General features: G+C 38.2%; 1 protein-coding gene across 1 annotated transcript in view; it reads left to right on the plus strand.

The window, feature by feature from the left end:
* Positions 1-240: 240 nt before the first annotated feature.
* The window catches only part of LOC108967868 (protein sickie), a 369,021-nt gene continuing 353,056 nt past the window's right edge, over positions 241-16,205 (plus strand). The window contains exon 1 of the mRNA XM_018931510.1: positions 241-2,050. Within this exon, the coding sequence (XP_018787055.1) occupies positions 257-2,050 (1,794 nt within the window). The 5' untranslated portion in view covers positions 241-256. The remainder of the gene's footprint in view (positions 2,051-16,205) is intronic.

The raw sequence follows: 16,205 nt of genomic DNA on the forward strand, positions 1-16,205 counted from the left end.
CTTAGCCGGCGCAGATCGCAACGCAAATAATGCTACGAGTGCATCTTCGCCCACTGATGACTTCAGCGCCGATCATAATCCCTTAACGGCGTCCCTACACTCGCATAACAGCGCGCCCGGCACAATACCGAAGTCGGCTGGCGCATCCTCACTACACGCTTCGCAACCGCATATCAATCGAAATCTCTGCAATGACTCATTTACGCATTCGCATGAATTTCGCGATGCTCCGAACGCCACACGCGACGCTAACTACATGGAATTAAACTTCTACAATGGTCGCTATACAGGCGCTGACTCGACGCAATTTACTGAGCTCTTTTGTGACTTTCCCGTGAGCTATGAGTCGACGACGGTCATTACCAACTCACAGTTCGCGAAATGCGGTCTCTCGGCACAGCACTCACCACAACCACCACCTTATCGTGAGCCAACACCACCGACCCCGCCACCGATCTCGCAAATGCCAACGCGCGATTCGCGCTACCTCGCAATGCAAACCTCTGGCGAAGGTGGCGTCTCCCTGTCGGCACCAGCGACACCTTCGCGCGGTAAGGTTGTGCTCAGCAAAAAGGAACGCAAGGAGTTGAGCAAATTGAATGCGCGTTTGGGTGTGTATGATGGCAGCGAGCATGCGGGAGGCAGTGCAAGTGCGCAGTCTAGTCCCTACAAAGGTCGCGTGTCTGAGCTGAAGAATTGCTTAGCGCGTGGTTTATTTGCATCGCTCAGTCGCGGTTCGCAGAAGTCGCTTGCAGCTAGTAGCGTGACGCAGGATGATGTCACATCCTCGTCGAATGAGGTTTCCCCACCGCCACCGGCGCCACCTGATGCCAGCCCACCGAACTCGAATGCTTCGAATAATAACGATGCGGACTACAGTGAGAAACTGAAGAACTTACCGGTGCGTCAGCGTAAGACACACGTGTCCCATATGGACAATTACTGTTTATTCGATCCCGTTGATTTTATTAATGAGAAAGCTATGCGTCAACGGACACATGAGCAGTTAGGTGGCATGTTCGAGCCATCACCAGTACATGGTCTACGTGATCCGTTGTTTAGTTCGCGTCAAAACCTGAATTTTAGTGAAGAAGAAATTGTGCCCGAAGTGATTTACAATGAGGAATTGCCGGCCGAGGAAGACACACTCGTTGTAGAGGTGACGTTCGAGGAGGCGTGCGGCGGTGATGCGAATACTGCGAATTTTGATCATCACAACTACTTTGTCATCGATCCAGATGATTTTGAAGATGAACCCATAGCCGACATTGGCATACCAAATCCTTACACTAATGAACAATTGGTACATGCTAACTTAGAGGCATTGGCGGTGCAGACCGTTCCAAATACTGTCGAGCCCATGTTACGTGAGTCCGCCAGTTTTGAGCAGCTACTCGAAGTTCTCGATGCAGCGCCAAGCATGTCGAATAGCCAGGAGTCAAAGGACACAAATACCACCGCCTCCACCGCCACAACTACATCAACTGCCCTCGTAGAATCTTCCACCTCAACCAACTCAACGAGCTCATCCACCTCAGCGACGTCTTCACAAACTACGTTACAACGCACAAAAAAGCGTTTAACCTTCTTGAATCTTTCACCGTTTCGCTTGTCGAAGCATTCGTCTGCTAACGCCAGCACAGACAACGCAAGTGATAAGCGCGGCAAGCGTTCCGCGGGCAATGACAATAAAATGAACAGCTCCTCTATTTCCGATGGTGCCGGTGTATTAAGCATCGAACAGCGTGCCGTCTCGGAGCTCGTCAGTTCGGAACATATGCTTCATTTGCAGCATATGTTGCTTGATGGTAAGGAACATTTACGCGCGCGTACCGTGCCAATCGAATCGAATTATGTGCTATTCAATCCGGGTCCAGTGCCAAGTCGTAATGTGCCGTATAAAATACGTAAGCCGCGACCTCTGTCCTCGCACAGTGATGCAGATAGTGGCTTCTTGAGCCCCTGCTCGCCCGACGAGCTGTCGGCTTTGAAGTTTAATTCGGCGATTTTGGTGCTCCAACAATGCGACAGCGTACAAGGATACATTGAGGTGAGTATGAGGCTTGGTTATAACGTATTGAGATATAAATTGATAAGTTAAGGTATACGAAAGAGATTGCAATATATTGTAGTACATACGTATTTACATTTTATTTATTTTTTTTTTTTTTTGTAATAAGAGTACACTTTGAGTGCTTACATCCCCATATATCTCTTCACAGATCTTATAACTTTTTATGTAATGTTTCACGAAAATGTAATATGTAGAGTTAAGTCTTGCGACTTCTTTAATGGATAGTTCTTTTTCTTCGATGCATATGTTTTCAGAATAATTATTTCACGATGCGCCCTGGCATATTCAAAATTATGACACAACTGATTGATTCTTCTTTTCTCAATCCGATTTTAATTGAAGTCAATATTTAAGGTATATTGAATTGCATGTAGAGGTTATAATACCTTTCCATATTTTTCTTCCTTTTGTCAGCCGAAGCAATCAGTCGACTATTCCAATGAGATCAGAGGATATTAAAGCAAGGGGTAGAAAATTGTTTTCGAGTTCGAAAACCGTTAAAGAGCAGAGTATCCAAGTGAACAAAAAGCCATTTTTGCTCAACCCTTGCTTATACCGCTGTTTAGATCAAATGAGGAGTTACAAGTAACACTGTTAAAGCAATGAGTATAAAATATAACGGATACTGTTGGTACGGACTAAGAGTACATACTACATTAACAGCAACTACCCGTAGTTCGATACTTTTTTTGATCCTGAAAAACTGGCTACTATGGATGCTCACATCAAAACCCATTTGGCTCCGTTTAGCTTTCGAAATCTTCAAGCGGCTCTGTTTAGCTCCCAACAGCTTACAATAAAAAAAAAACGTTTTTTAAGAACGGTTCGAAAAATGGTCATTGCAGGCGACTTGATTTGCGCTTGCGTCGTCTTGTTCGCGATGACTCACTAGAAACTTTCACCGTTGGGTGCTAACTACCTGTAACAATATTTGCTTTGTTGTTACGTCAGCTGATATATTGTGACAAAAAATAAATCGGAAATTGTAAATAAAACACAAAATTTTTAATTATTCATTTATTTTGCTGCCTTCAAAGTAATCCCCACCACATGTAATACACTTATGCCATTTTCCGGTCCTCGAAACAATTTTCATAAGCCCCTTTTGGGATGGTCTTCAGCTAAACCATTGTCACTTAATACTCTCCATGAACATGGCATCAAGCAGTAACACATATTTACGGTGTTTTTTTTTTTTTAAATTTAGCATTATCGCGACGAGTCGAGCAAGAACGCGTTTCATACCCAAAATATCCCCCAAAACTATTCCAACGGACTCACGAGAAACTTGCCTGATGATTTTCAATTCCATATTCTTCACTTCCTTTCTGGACGTCTGTGAACACATTTTACTACTCTTAGGCTTGTGTTCTTGACAAAATTGAACTTGTGAACTTTCTTCGTTTCATGTATTTATCCTTTTGTTTCTTTATTGGCGCAGACACCCCGTACGCGGTTATAACCCAGTTTACAACAGCGTTCTTCGTCGTTTCTTCCTTTTCCTCTGCTTCCCCCGGCGGGTACTGCGTCGAATACTTTCAGAGCTGGAGTGTTTTCGTCTATTCGGACAACATGACCTAGCCATCATAGCCGCTGTCTCTTAATTCGCTGAACTATGTCATGCCGTCGTATAGCTCACACAGCTCGTCGTTCCACCGAATACGATATTCGCCGTAACCAACGCGAAAAGAGCCATAAATCTTTCGCAGAACTTTTCTCTCACCGTCACCGTCCAAGCCTCTGCGAGAATAATGAGTGACTTATAGAGTTTTGTTTTTGTTCGTGAAGAGAGGGTTTTATTTCTCAAATCCGAACCTTTTGACAAGATATATTCTGCGTTAGATTTCTTAAACAAGTTGTTGTTTGTGTTAACACCGATTCCAAGATAGTCGAAATTATCCAGAACTTTGAAGTTATGAGGTTGTTGAGGGTAATGATATCGATTTCATCGGCATACGCCAGCAGCTGTAGACTCTTATAGAAGAGTGTCCCTGCTCAAGTAAGCTGTACAGCTCGAATTGATGTTTTATCCATGTAAAAATCACAACGGTATACTAAGGTGTAATGTCTTAAGCAGCTGATATAAACAAACTGGTTGGCACATCGTATTTGGCATAGTAATTAACGATAGTCCCACCAACAGACAGCGATTTCAATGTTTTTTTTTTTTTTTTTTTTTTTTTTTTTTTTTTTTTTTTTTTTTTTTTTTTTTTTTTTTTTTTTTTTTTTTTTTTTTTTTTTTTTGTGAAATATCATTTACCCGGCGAATTCAGTAATAATTTGCGGGTGCTTTCTGTCACAGTGCATACGTTTAAGTCTACGCATAGTCGTACTTTATCATTCGGAGAATAAGGTTGTTTTTTCAACCCCAATTCCGACATTTCATCTTCTTCTAAAATCTCAACAAATATTTTGCACTTATACTTTTTTGGGACTTATTAAGATATTAAATTATTTCTTTAATATTACTTATAAACTCTCTTAGTGAGAAGATATTCATTTAGTAAAGTATCTGCAATCCAATTTGCGCTTTTGTGGTCTTATACTACATACCCAAAAGCAAAGATAAATTGAAAGACGTTTACAATTTATTGTTATTTTCAAATATAAATCGCATCTGAAGCAGAGAGACAAAAGGTCATTTCCTAACTCTATTCAGTCTTTAAAAAAGATTGGGTTTGCTTACACATCAAAATACTTGTATACTCGAATACATACATATATATGCTTTTCTAAAGCAGTTAATTAACTCACAACAATTCGCATTTATTTTAATGGCTTCGCCAACTCTCACACTCCTTTGTCATTTTTGTTGATGACAAAACGCAAATCCCAATGCGGTTCTAAATTCGAAAATACAACAAACATAATGTGGAATCATATTTTTACTTTAGCTGCTAATCTGATGGTAAGTAAACGACTTACCACATTTATGAGTGGCACCACAGCGCGCCGCACGCACCGCACCGGCCACTAAGCGGCTTAGCTGAACTTATGATTAGATATAATACGCTAACGCGCACGGGATGTGCGTTTCTTAGCTTTCTCAGCAGTGGTGCGATAACTTGTAATAATCTTTAACACATTTAAATCGCTGCTTGCAACAATGATTACACGCGCACTCAAGGCTGTTGCCAAGCTGCAACTCCCACGCTGCTTGCTGCTGGCGCTTGAGGGCTCATTTCCGCGATTTATCAGCAGCACCCATGGAAAATGCATTTCCCGTGTTGCCGGTCGAGCCATGTACAAGTATACTACGTTACTCGAAGATGTAGTTAAGGAAATTGTACATGATGCAGAGCGGAAATCATTTGCTTATCTGCGCCACCAAAACCCACCACCGCACTCGTCGAAGAAGAAAATTGGTCGAATTGGTTGCGAAATTGCAATAATTTCTTGTTTGATTACCGCGCGCACAGCACAGAGCAGCGTTGGGAAGCGGGTTAAATGCGCGCAATTACCAAGGGAGTCTTATAGCACACTCACACTCATACATAATAACAACGACAAATAGCATCCGTGTCCTGCGTAAGCACTTCCTTTTGCTGCCACTTCCTCCACTTCTTCTGCGATTGCTTCACGTTGTGTGAAGTGCAACACTTGATTTCTTGCCGTTTGCCACTTGCAACGCCAGCACATATACAAAAGGGTGTTGTTGCTTGCAGCGTTCAAGCATCAACGCATCCTCTAACCACTTACCTTCTCATTGAGTAAGTATATGTGTGCGTTTTTGTCGTAAAAACTCTAATCGCTGCGTTGTTGCAAGTGACACCACCATTAACGCGTCGCACAGCGACTAACTGCAGTTTTTAGCTTTCCCTTTCTGCCAAGCTGTACGCTCCTACTGCTGCTGTCGACCCTTGGGAGCAATCAATCGTTGCCTCGTCGACGTCGTCGCTATTTCCTTGATTCATTTTGGTGTGTGTGGACAAATTTTCGTTGCCTCACCCAAATAGCTTTAGTGTGTTCTTGCGCACTATTCGCGTAACTCTAAGTGAAGTTGGGGAAGCAAGTAGCATGTGAGCGATTGGAAAATATATTTCTATTTTTTTAAGAATTTTCACAACTGACGCAAGTGCAGCGAATGGCAGCTGTTCAGGAAATTTCAAGCACTTTAATTTGATTGCTAATATCACATGTGACATACTCATACATATGTATACTCCTAAATGTACATTTTTTATTTTCAATGTAGAACTTAATTTTGCTTAAACACGTTATTTAGCTAAATAGTTATAGAAACGTGTCACATGAATTTATATCAGTAGTTTTTATATTCATTTTGGGTGATATCATATTGCCGGAGTGGCAATACAGCTATTTCCGATGAGAGCTGTTCAGTTCTAACAGTTATTGACTAAATAGTTTCTGTCACTATTGAGATCTTGTTTTCGGTCGAAGCTTTTTTATTCTATCAACCATTGCTTAGTTATTTCTTATATAATGTATTGGTTTTTTTAATTTAATTTAATTTAATTTTATTTTTTTTTTTTTGATCCAAAACTTGTTTCTAATTTTTACTTGAACTCAGATGCTTTTTTATTCTCCCAGTACTGTAATAATGTATTATTTGATCAACAATAGCAATTCGTTTTAAGAGGCTGGCTTTCAAAAGTAAACCAGCTGTGAATTTTAACTATAGTGTTCTTAAATCACTACTCACCGCTAATGGTATATGTAACATAGACATTTTTCTTCCTTATGTTTGTCGTCTTTCATATTTCAGGATTAAAACAGTTTTTAATAATAACTTTTTTTTTTTTAATATTCTCCTATAATATCAACACACTTTTGCATGCGTTCCAACCAATTGTTGAAGCACATTTGCCACTCTGATTGAGGTATCTCCAAAAAATGCATTCTGAACGCATCAACCGCCCCTTGAAATGTGAAACAACGTTGATCTCTTAATTTATCTTTAATATACGTATATAAAAATAAATGATCAGATGTCAAGTCATCACTTTACGGTGGCCGACTCATTAAATAGATGCTGTGAGTACTCAAACCTATGGTTTGTTCTGTCGATATGTGAGAGCTCGCATTGGTGACGTTAAGAACGATCTGTCTTCTTAGAACATGCTATTCTGTGTGGTTCAAGTGTACTTGTACTTGCGTGGCGACATGTCCGTTATCTCAGCTAAGCTTACATTCGACTTATTTTAAAAGACTGGATTTTTGGGCTCATATGGCTCATACCACGATGTATGATCTGTCACAATGTCACTGACTGTTTCGAAGTGTCGTATTCAATGTATGCTGGACCCACTAATGCCTTAACAGGTCGATTGTAAAATCCCCAGCCTGCCATTGTAAAATCTATTTTTTATGATAAAATTAGTATTTTTTTTTAAATCATCGCAGTTCTCTTCAAAAAAGATAGACTGATTGTGGACTCTTCAACCATTTTTGTATTATGATTTGTCCTTTTATTCAAAATAGGCCTCAGTTTCGACGTGCAAATCTTCATTCGAAGAAAATATCTTCCCAGCGAGCATTCTTGTGAATCGGGATCAAGAAATAGTCGTGATGGATCTAATTTGGTGAATATCTACCTTGCGAAAACAAACCCTGGCATTTCCTGCCATTTCCTTCGAGTTTTCATTCGTAATAGCTTGGAATTTTCAAATGGCTAATGACATATTTTTAATGTTAATATAATATATATTAATATTATATATATATATTATTAAATATTTATTAAATTTTCAAATTACACGCGACTTCCAACGGAAAAAAGATCTTTCAATGCTGCAACAATTTGATATATCGATTTAAACTTTAGATATGTTATATCTGAAGGTATAGCCGAACGAAAAATAAAAAATTAACTTTTTTTGATTGTAATTTCATTTAATTTGATTGTAAATTTAAAACAATATGAACGGAGTTTGCAAGAGAATTTTTTCTGAAGTTAGTTATTTTTTTTCCGAAAAAATATTGAATTTCCAGCAAAACTTTAACTTACTTTTTACGTTACTACAAACAATTAGTATTTGAGTCATTCACTGCTGAAACTCCAACTCTACGTAACTCAAACTTCTCTTTGTCAAATTCAATTAAAAATCTAATATCTAGTTGTTGTAGCTTTAATTAAGCTTAACCAGATATAAAAAAAAATATCCTTTAAGACTGCAAATGCTCGCTAGTTAAGGCCTACTTGCTGCGTGAAAAACCAAAATATGATACGCATTATAGTCGACATGCCATACCGACACGCTACAATGCACCACGTCACGCATACGCATATTTTTAGGCGCGCGTGCCGGCTATACCACAAAACATCACCCAGTGTATATGCGAAACGTTGATTGCATACGAAATTTTAGCGAGCAAAAATTATTAAAAAAAATTTGCAAGGGAGGCGGAGTAAGAATCATTCATTCATTGCATTGCTTAGCAAAAGAGGCAAATATGTGAATTACTGTTTTGTACAGGAAAAAGGGTGTCAAATGACAAATGCACGAATCTCGAGTCCGAAATTGAAGTCTGTACTAATGGAACATGTAATGCAAGACTGCTCAAGCGTGCAATTACAGTGGGAAAATAATAGTGAGGTTGTGGGAGTACAGCCTCAAATTATAGCTAAGCGTGGATGGTAGTGTGAGCTGGTGAAATATGAGTAGTAAGAGAATGAAGTTGGTGTTGGTATAATAAAAATAAATTTGTTTTACAATTTTGGAAAGAAAAGAAGGTAAAATTTGTATTATTTGAGACGCTGAGCTATTGGTCATAATAAAAGTCGATGATCCTAAATGTAGGCAACGAAATTTTTGTTAGTCTTTACTTTAAAGATTCTAGTATTTTGCTTGAGATTTATTACGAGACATAGGAAAATATTTATTTGGAATAATATTCTCATATTTTGGTATATTTGAGGCCTCGAGATAAAAACTATGATCTTAAATGTAGGCAACGAAATTTTTGTTAGTCCTTACCTTAAAGGTTTTAGTATTTCTGCTCGAGGTATTTTATGAGATATAGAATAATATTTATTTGGAATAATATTATACCAGATATGTTATACCGTTTATGTTATCTCAAAAATTTATGTATTTTGGTTAATGAACAAATATTTAGAGAACAAGCTCATTTTAATTAATAATTAGGAAGTTATTAAAATATGAACAAAATTAGCATTTATTACCAATAAAAATTTACATATAAAAAAAAATACATATCAGCTCAGTTAAGAAATGATCAAGGCGTATAAAAATCGATTCGTGTTGCGACATATTCCAGGAACAAGACGTCATATGGCACACTGACAGCCCGAAAATCGCATTAAACGGAAAGAATTATATCTTTCAAAGATCATAAAACAAAACAAAAGCACAATTAAATGTCATAAACAATAACAACAAACATGCGTAAACACGCCTTGGTTTCGACACGCGTGAGCTACTTAGTGAAAGTCCGCGCGAGCGCACGCTTGCAACAGAAATTATTTGGAGTCGGTGCGGCATATGTAGCAAGTAGACACACGTTTCAAAGTGCGCACTTTACTCTCTAACTGTTGTTGTTGTTGGAGTTGCTGCAGCAGTTATTGGCCCAATAAGCTGTAAAAATTGTCTCGCCAAAAGTTTCCTGCCAGCAGTGGTTGCACAGCACAATTACTTTCAACGCAGGAGCGGTGTGGCAGGCAACCGACGCTACCCCTGCCGTTTGCAGTGAAATAATCATGAGGAGTCGTTTGTTTTGTCATACGCTGACCGCTCGGAGAACATGCTAAGCTAGCCGAGGGTTGCAACGTTACTTGCTTGAGTATATATAGTACATGTATGTATGTGTTTCGTTGCCCTGCACACGCCGCATATCCACTTGCAGAGTTGACAAATCCTCGCTTTGAGACGCGTGTCTCAGCGCTTGTGCCCCTTTTGTTGCACTCTGACATACACCCCCGCCCGAACTTTTTTGTGTGATTTATGACTGCAATAAAACTGCCGGCGGCTGTAATGCATAAAAGCATTGAGTGCATACGTATGCCTGTGTGTGTGTATCGCTTTTAAAAGCACTCATGCTCAGCTTGATTCCCTCAATTGCAACACTGCATTTATTCCTGTGTGCATTGTATATGTAGGTGTGTGCGCTCGTGCATTAGCCACACATTTGCATTGATGAATTTCACGCTTCGTTGCATGCTGTTAGGCGCAGAGCAAGGCACTTGCCCACTCACTTACACACTTACTCACTTGCTTGCGAATTCATTCATTCACTCATCCATTCATTCAAGTAATCCATTTGCCACTTTTATTCCGTTGTGCCCCGCTTTGCAGTCAAGTGGGTCAGTCGGTTCGTTCAGCTGCGCCATTTATGCAAATTTTTCTAGGCAATTGAGCCAATTGAATGGTGAATCATTCCAGAGAGCGTGCTTTTAAAATGCTCCACCGCAACGCTGTGGCATTTCTATTTACTTTGGCATTGCGCTTTGTTGTCTAAGTGCATATTTAGGGCAGTTAGTGCTTAAGTTGACCAGAAGCGGGTAATTTTTGCCAGAGAAAGCGAAGAACTTATTAAAAAACACTTACAAATTTGAGCATAAATTTAGTAAAAGCAATGAGAAATATTGACTTTGAGCACACTGAAAACGGATAGTTGAAGATCAGCTCGATGCGCAGTTATATACATACATTTCGTAGGGTGTCCGAAGTCCCCTTTTGGGTGTTATAAACTTCGTGGACATATTACTATATATACTCTATTCAACATATAAACATCGAGCAGTTTCATGCTAAAGCTTCAAAAACTCTCTTCGACACATTCCCTCTGCTTTGCTGCATTCTCGCATTGCACTACAGAGCACTCTCATAATTGCTTCATTCTCTTCGTTTACCTTCTCGCGCTGCCAACACCGTTTATGTGCGTACGCTTTAATTAATTCGCGAGCTTGTGCGCTTCGCTTCAGGTAATACAAATTGCTTTTTAATTTCATACTTTATTTAAGTCACATTAAATGCGTTATTAACTTCCGCCAATCGGAAATTACCGTTTATATGCATGTGTGTGTGTGTGACCATGTGCCGGTCTTTGCACAGAAATGTTGTTGCATGGAAGCCACCGTAGGACCGGACATGCATTCGGTGACTACCGTTTAATATTGAAAGTTGAAAATAATTATGGATAATGGCGTTGATTACAGATAATAAAAAAAAATTGAACTCGCTGCTCTGTAAAAAATTATAAAATGCAATTTCAATTTAGGAATGATTTTAAGCCACGTTTATGGGAAATAATACTCATGTTACGAATTTATTACAGAAATTTCATAATAAGCAACAAATGAAGTGAAATAATAAGATATACTTGCCTACACTATGCCGCTTCAACATCGTATTCTAAAAACTCTAACTTTTTAAATCTGTCTAATACCTTGAACTGTTTTTGAGTTTACTAAAAGGAAAGTTATATTCCTTAACTTTTCTTCAACACTCTTAGAGCAATGTAATGATCATAATTATCAGGTATTTTGCACTCGCAAGGCTAGATTCTTAGGGATAAATTTGCAATTAAAAATACTCCCGAAGGTTGGAAAAGACATTCGCTTTTGCCTAAGCAAAGACATATTAAGGATTAACATAAGATAAAATATTTTTAGTAAAATATTTGATAATGTGGGCGTTTATGAATAGAACTAATGCAACTTTCGCTAAGTCCCAGCAATTGAACATTAATATCAATTTAGCCTGGCGTTAGAAAAATTAATAATATAAATAGAATAACAACCATAAGATCAGAAAAGGAACTAGTTACAAACTAGAGCTTTATGAAGAGAAAAATTTGGGGTTCATTGGGATATAGTTATGAAAAATGTATGACCTTATTGCGAATTAGCCTCTAGCAAGTTGACCGGGAATATATTATTCTATATCAGGGGTGCTCACGCTAGATAATTTTTTGGTATATACCACATTTGAAATGTCAATACAATTTTTAGGTACACAGACCCTTCTCAACAGACCAAACGAAGGCGATTTTTAGTTTGAAAAACAACAACTACTGTTTCAATTGTTTTATATAGCCGATGTCAATCCGAGCTAAAACAGGTCAATACGGTGGCTTCGACACGATATCGGTTAATAATTTGTCGAAAATCTGACGAAAAATTACTTCAGTATGCGGCAGTGCATTATCGTGGTGCAAAAACCACGATTGTTGGTCCATAATTCAATATGACCTTGACTTTTTATCTGCTTTGAAGTGGCTTTTTTGGACTTGGGCTCACCTTTGCCATGATATTTGGCCGATTGATCGTCTGTTACTGGAGCGTAAGCATTGAAGCAAGCCTCATCGTGAATAATAATACGTTTCATGACATCCTGGTAGTTGAAAAGCATTGTTTCATAGGCGTTAATCAAGCACCAATTTCTTTATTTTGTTGAGATATTTATCTTCAGTCGATGTTTCTGGTCATTCTGGACTTGTTTCGTCGTCAATGAGTTGCCGACCCTTTTTGAATAATTTGTACCAATCAAAAATACTTATTCGTATCAAACTATTATCACCGAGGTCCTTTGACAACATTCTGAACATTTCGTCACCAGAAATTTTATTTCAAAATTTAATCTTTGTCGAATAATTTCACTTAGAGTAAAAATTGCCAAATGTACGTAGTTGAGAAAGAAAGATATAAACTAATCTATAATTATTATTTTGATAGATATTTGGCACGCGTTAAAAAAAGAACACAATATTTTGAAAAGTTCTATTAAAAGGCTGTGGAAAAACCGCTTTTTTTAAATTTCAAACAAGCTGTGATTCTTAACATTTAAAACTTCTGCAGCAACTATACCAATTGAGGCAATACTACTGTATAAATGAACTTTAATTCCGTGGCCCATATTGCCTTCCTTTCCTGGGAAAGGTGGGACTGGGGAGAGATAGACAGGATCACCAAAATTAACGCCTACCTCAATGCTATGTCATCCAAACGGAGATTTTCTGAGATTTCCGCAAGAGAATTAAAGCATTCTTGAGAAAAAAAAGTATATATATAGATATATATACATGTAGCCAATCAGCTTTGAAATCACTAAACTCCGGTTACCATAAAAGATAGTGAAAGTATGACTTAATCTCCTAGTGTATTTGACACCATGCAATGAGTGCCAAGACATAGTGATATCCCTAGTAACAATGAAGCAGATGAACAAGCCAAGAGCAGGCATAATTCTACAATTAGACTTCGTAAAACTCAAATGTAACTGGTCTTTTGAAGGTACTTAATCAACAATATTGTACTAAATGAAGCTAAATCCCGGTGGAGTCAATCTCTCTCTGGTCAACAAGCAGGCAAAGTTGGCATGAATGAATAGGCATATGCCGACTATTAAAGTTCAAAGGAAATTAGATAAGAACTCTAAAAGGAAGTGATAACTATGAAACATCTGCTATGCGAATTCAAATTTTGTACAGAAAAAGAAGATGGTAGCACTCGAGGACGTGACGATGTTTCGTAGGTTTCACAGTAAAAACTTTATATTTACAAAAACCTCAAAATACAATACTTTGGAGTACCTACAATGAGGTAAAAAATATTATTCCGAATTTTAAAATTCATTCAGCTGAAAGCTCGTAAGCTAGTACTTTACATCTCTGCAGTTGTGTTGTATAAATCAATTCAACACAAAACACATACACTACAGCAATACTTGCAGACTTAACAATTTATTTATTTACTGCTGTATGTCAGGGCAGGCGTAATGTAAAATTATCCAACAACATCTGTTTGCAACATATTTAACACTTAACGGTGATTTTAATCAGCAACATTTATATGAAGTGCATTTTTCCAATTTTTTTAATAGCAATTTGTAATCAGCCGCAGACACATGGCCACGCGCATAAATACAACAACAATTACGGGCGCATTCTGAGCATTTTCGCCAAATTAAAATTGTAAATAATGATGACTGCCACACACACACGTGTAGATATACTCGAAGTGATAATTATAGCACTGCTGTTGCAATGCCTTAGTGCCGCGCACAAAACCGACGTCAATTATAATAAATGCGCGCACGGGCGCCTAGAATTATGCTAGCGTATTTTTAATAACTCTTTTTCAGCGCATGAGCGCATGTGGCAACTACAAATGCCTGCATGAGCACACATATAAAATAAGCTGCTGCATATTCAGATATGTTTAAATAAATTGAGTGAATGCCTACATTATGCCAAGCATTATGTTGAGAATTTATTAATGCGCCGGCACACACACACGCGTGAACACTCTCACGCACACACACGACGGCACCGAGTTATAATCGCATTCGCAGACATTGATGCATGAGAGCCGATATGAATTATGGTCTTGCCGTTTGTGTTGTTCTTGTTGGTATTTATTATTTTTGCAGTTGTTGTTGTGACGTGTGGTCGCCTGATTCAGTTTGTTGGCGGTTAAAAATTCATTTTATTTCATTTCCGCTGCCGCTTTATTTTATTTCCACTAGCCAGTGTTAATTTCATTGCAAACGTGCATAATTTTTTGGCCCACAACAACCCACCCGCCAGCATCGCGCATGTGTGCGTGTATGTATGTGCATGGCACTTGCATGCCTGAGTAGGTTGACAAAATGAAATGCATTTCGCATTGCTGTATACAATATTTTAAAAATTTTTTTTATTTCGCTCAGCTTTCCATCAGGCAATTGCTTTCAATAAAATGCACGCACGCACACATAGCTGCGCTAAAGCATTGAACACATTTTATGCACACATACACTTCAATATAAGCCATTACCGTTATGCGCGTATTTTTATACTTTATTTCCTCGCATTTCCTCTACTAGATTCGCTATTAAAAGCAACTGTTGTGTAAGGCAATAAAAATATGAATATTTCCCTGTTACTGCAATATGGCAACACTGCATCGCTATTTGCCCGAACTGTTTTGGCAAATGCGTTTTTAATTTCTTTTTCTTCTTCTTCTTCTTCCTTACACATATTGCATTAATGCCGGCGCTGCACTGCCGTTATGTAAGACTTTCTTGTATGCACACATGCAGTTTAATTTCGTGGAAAATTGTGCAAATTGCCTGCAACAAGGCGCCCTTAGTATGAGTGCACCCACATGGAAGACTGACAACCGGCCCTTTGTTGCTGTCATTAAATATGAGCGAGCAGCCATTATGCCTCATATGAGCACTTTTGGCAATTATAAATTAATTTTTCATGCGAGAGCTTCGGAAATAAAGATAGTGATTCATTATTGACATCTTAAATAGATATATACTCACAGTTAAATCTTATGTTTAAATAGTTGCTGATTTCTATATATGTTTGAGAATCCAATGAATATCACTATATAGAATCATTCGCAAAAGCATGTATCATACTTATGATAAATGAATATGAAAAGGTCATTGTCATGGCTTGGATCGATCAGTTTGTATGGCAGCTATATGCTACAGTGATCCGAATTGAACAATTTGTTCGGAGAGAGTAGCGTTGTGCTGAAAATTTACTTTTGCTAAATTTCGTGAAAATATCTTCGCAAATAAAAAAGTTTTCCGTACAAGGACTTAGCTTTGATCGCTCAGTTTGTATGGCAGCTATATGCTATAGGGGTCCGATATCGACCGTTCCGACAAATGAACAGCTCCTTTCGGTGAAAAGAACGTTTGTAAGATTTCGGATCGATATCTCAAAACTGAGCCTAGCTGATCATTTTCGTCTACGATATTTTCTTCAGGGAAACTTGGTGGTACACTTAAAGTACTCTATTCAAGTAATAAATAGACCCTCGGCGTACAAGAAATTAATGTAAACTTAGAAAATTTGTAAATACCGCCTACGAGTACAAAGTGTCAGATGTCGATTTCCCTTCATTCGTAGATTAGCGCCTTCGACTAAGTTAATGATCCTTATCCGTGAAGAGAAGCTTTCGTGGAGACCAAAAATTAAGTGGATAGTAAAAATGAGTTCCGTTGCCTTGTAGTGGACGTTGTTTTTTTTTTTTTTTTTTTTTTTTTTTTTTTTTTTTTTTTTTTTTTTTTTTTTTTTTTTTTTTTTTTTGCTTTTACTCCACGAAACCGTAGTGAAGCCAATAATGTTCTATGATGAATATACCCGGTAGAGGGTGCTTAAAAAGTTAGACTCGCTGGGAAGCTTGAACGCGTTCAAAGATTGCCAG

The sequence above is a fragment of the Bactrocera latifrons genome, unplaced genomic scaffold (genome assembly GCF_001853355.1).
Source record: "Bactrocera latifrons isolate USDA-ARS-PBARC rearing strain unplaced genomic scaffold, ASM185335v1 scaffold_2, whole genome shotgun sequence".
NCBI classification, from domain to species: Eukaryota; Metazoa; Arthropoda; class Insecta; order Diptera; family Tephritidae; genus Bactrocera; species Bactrocera latifrons.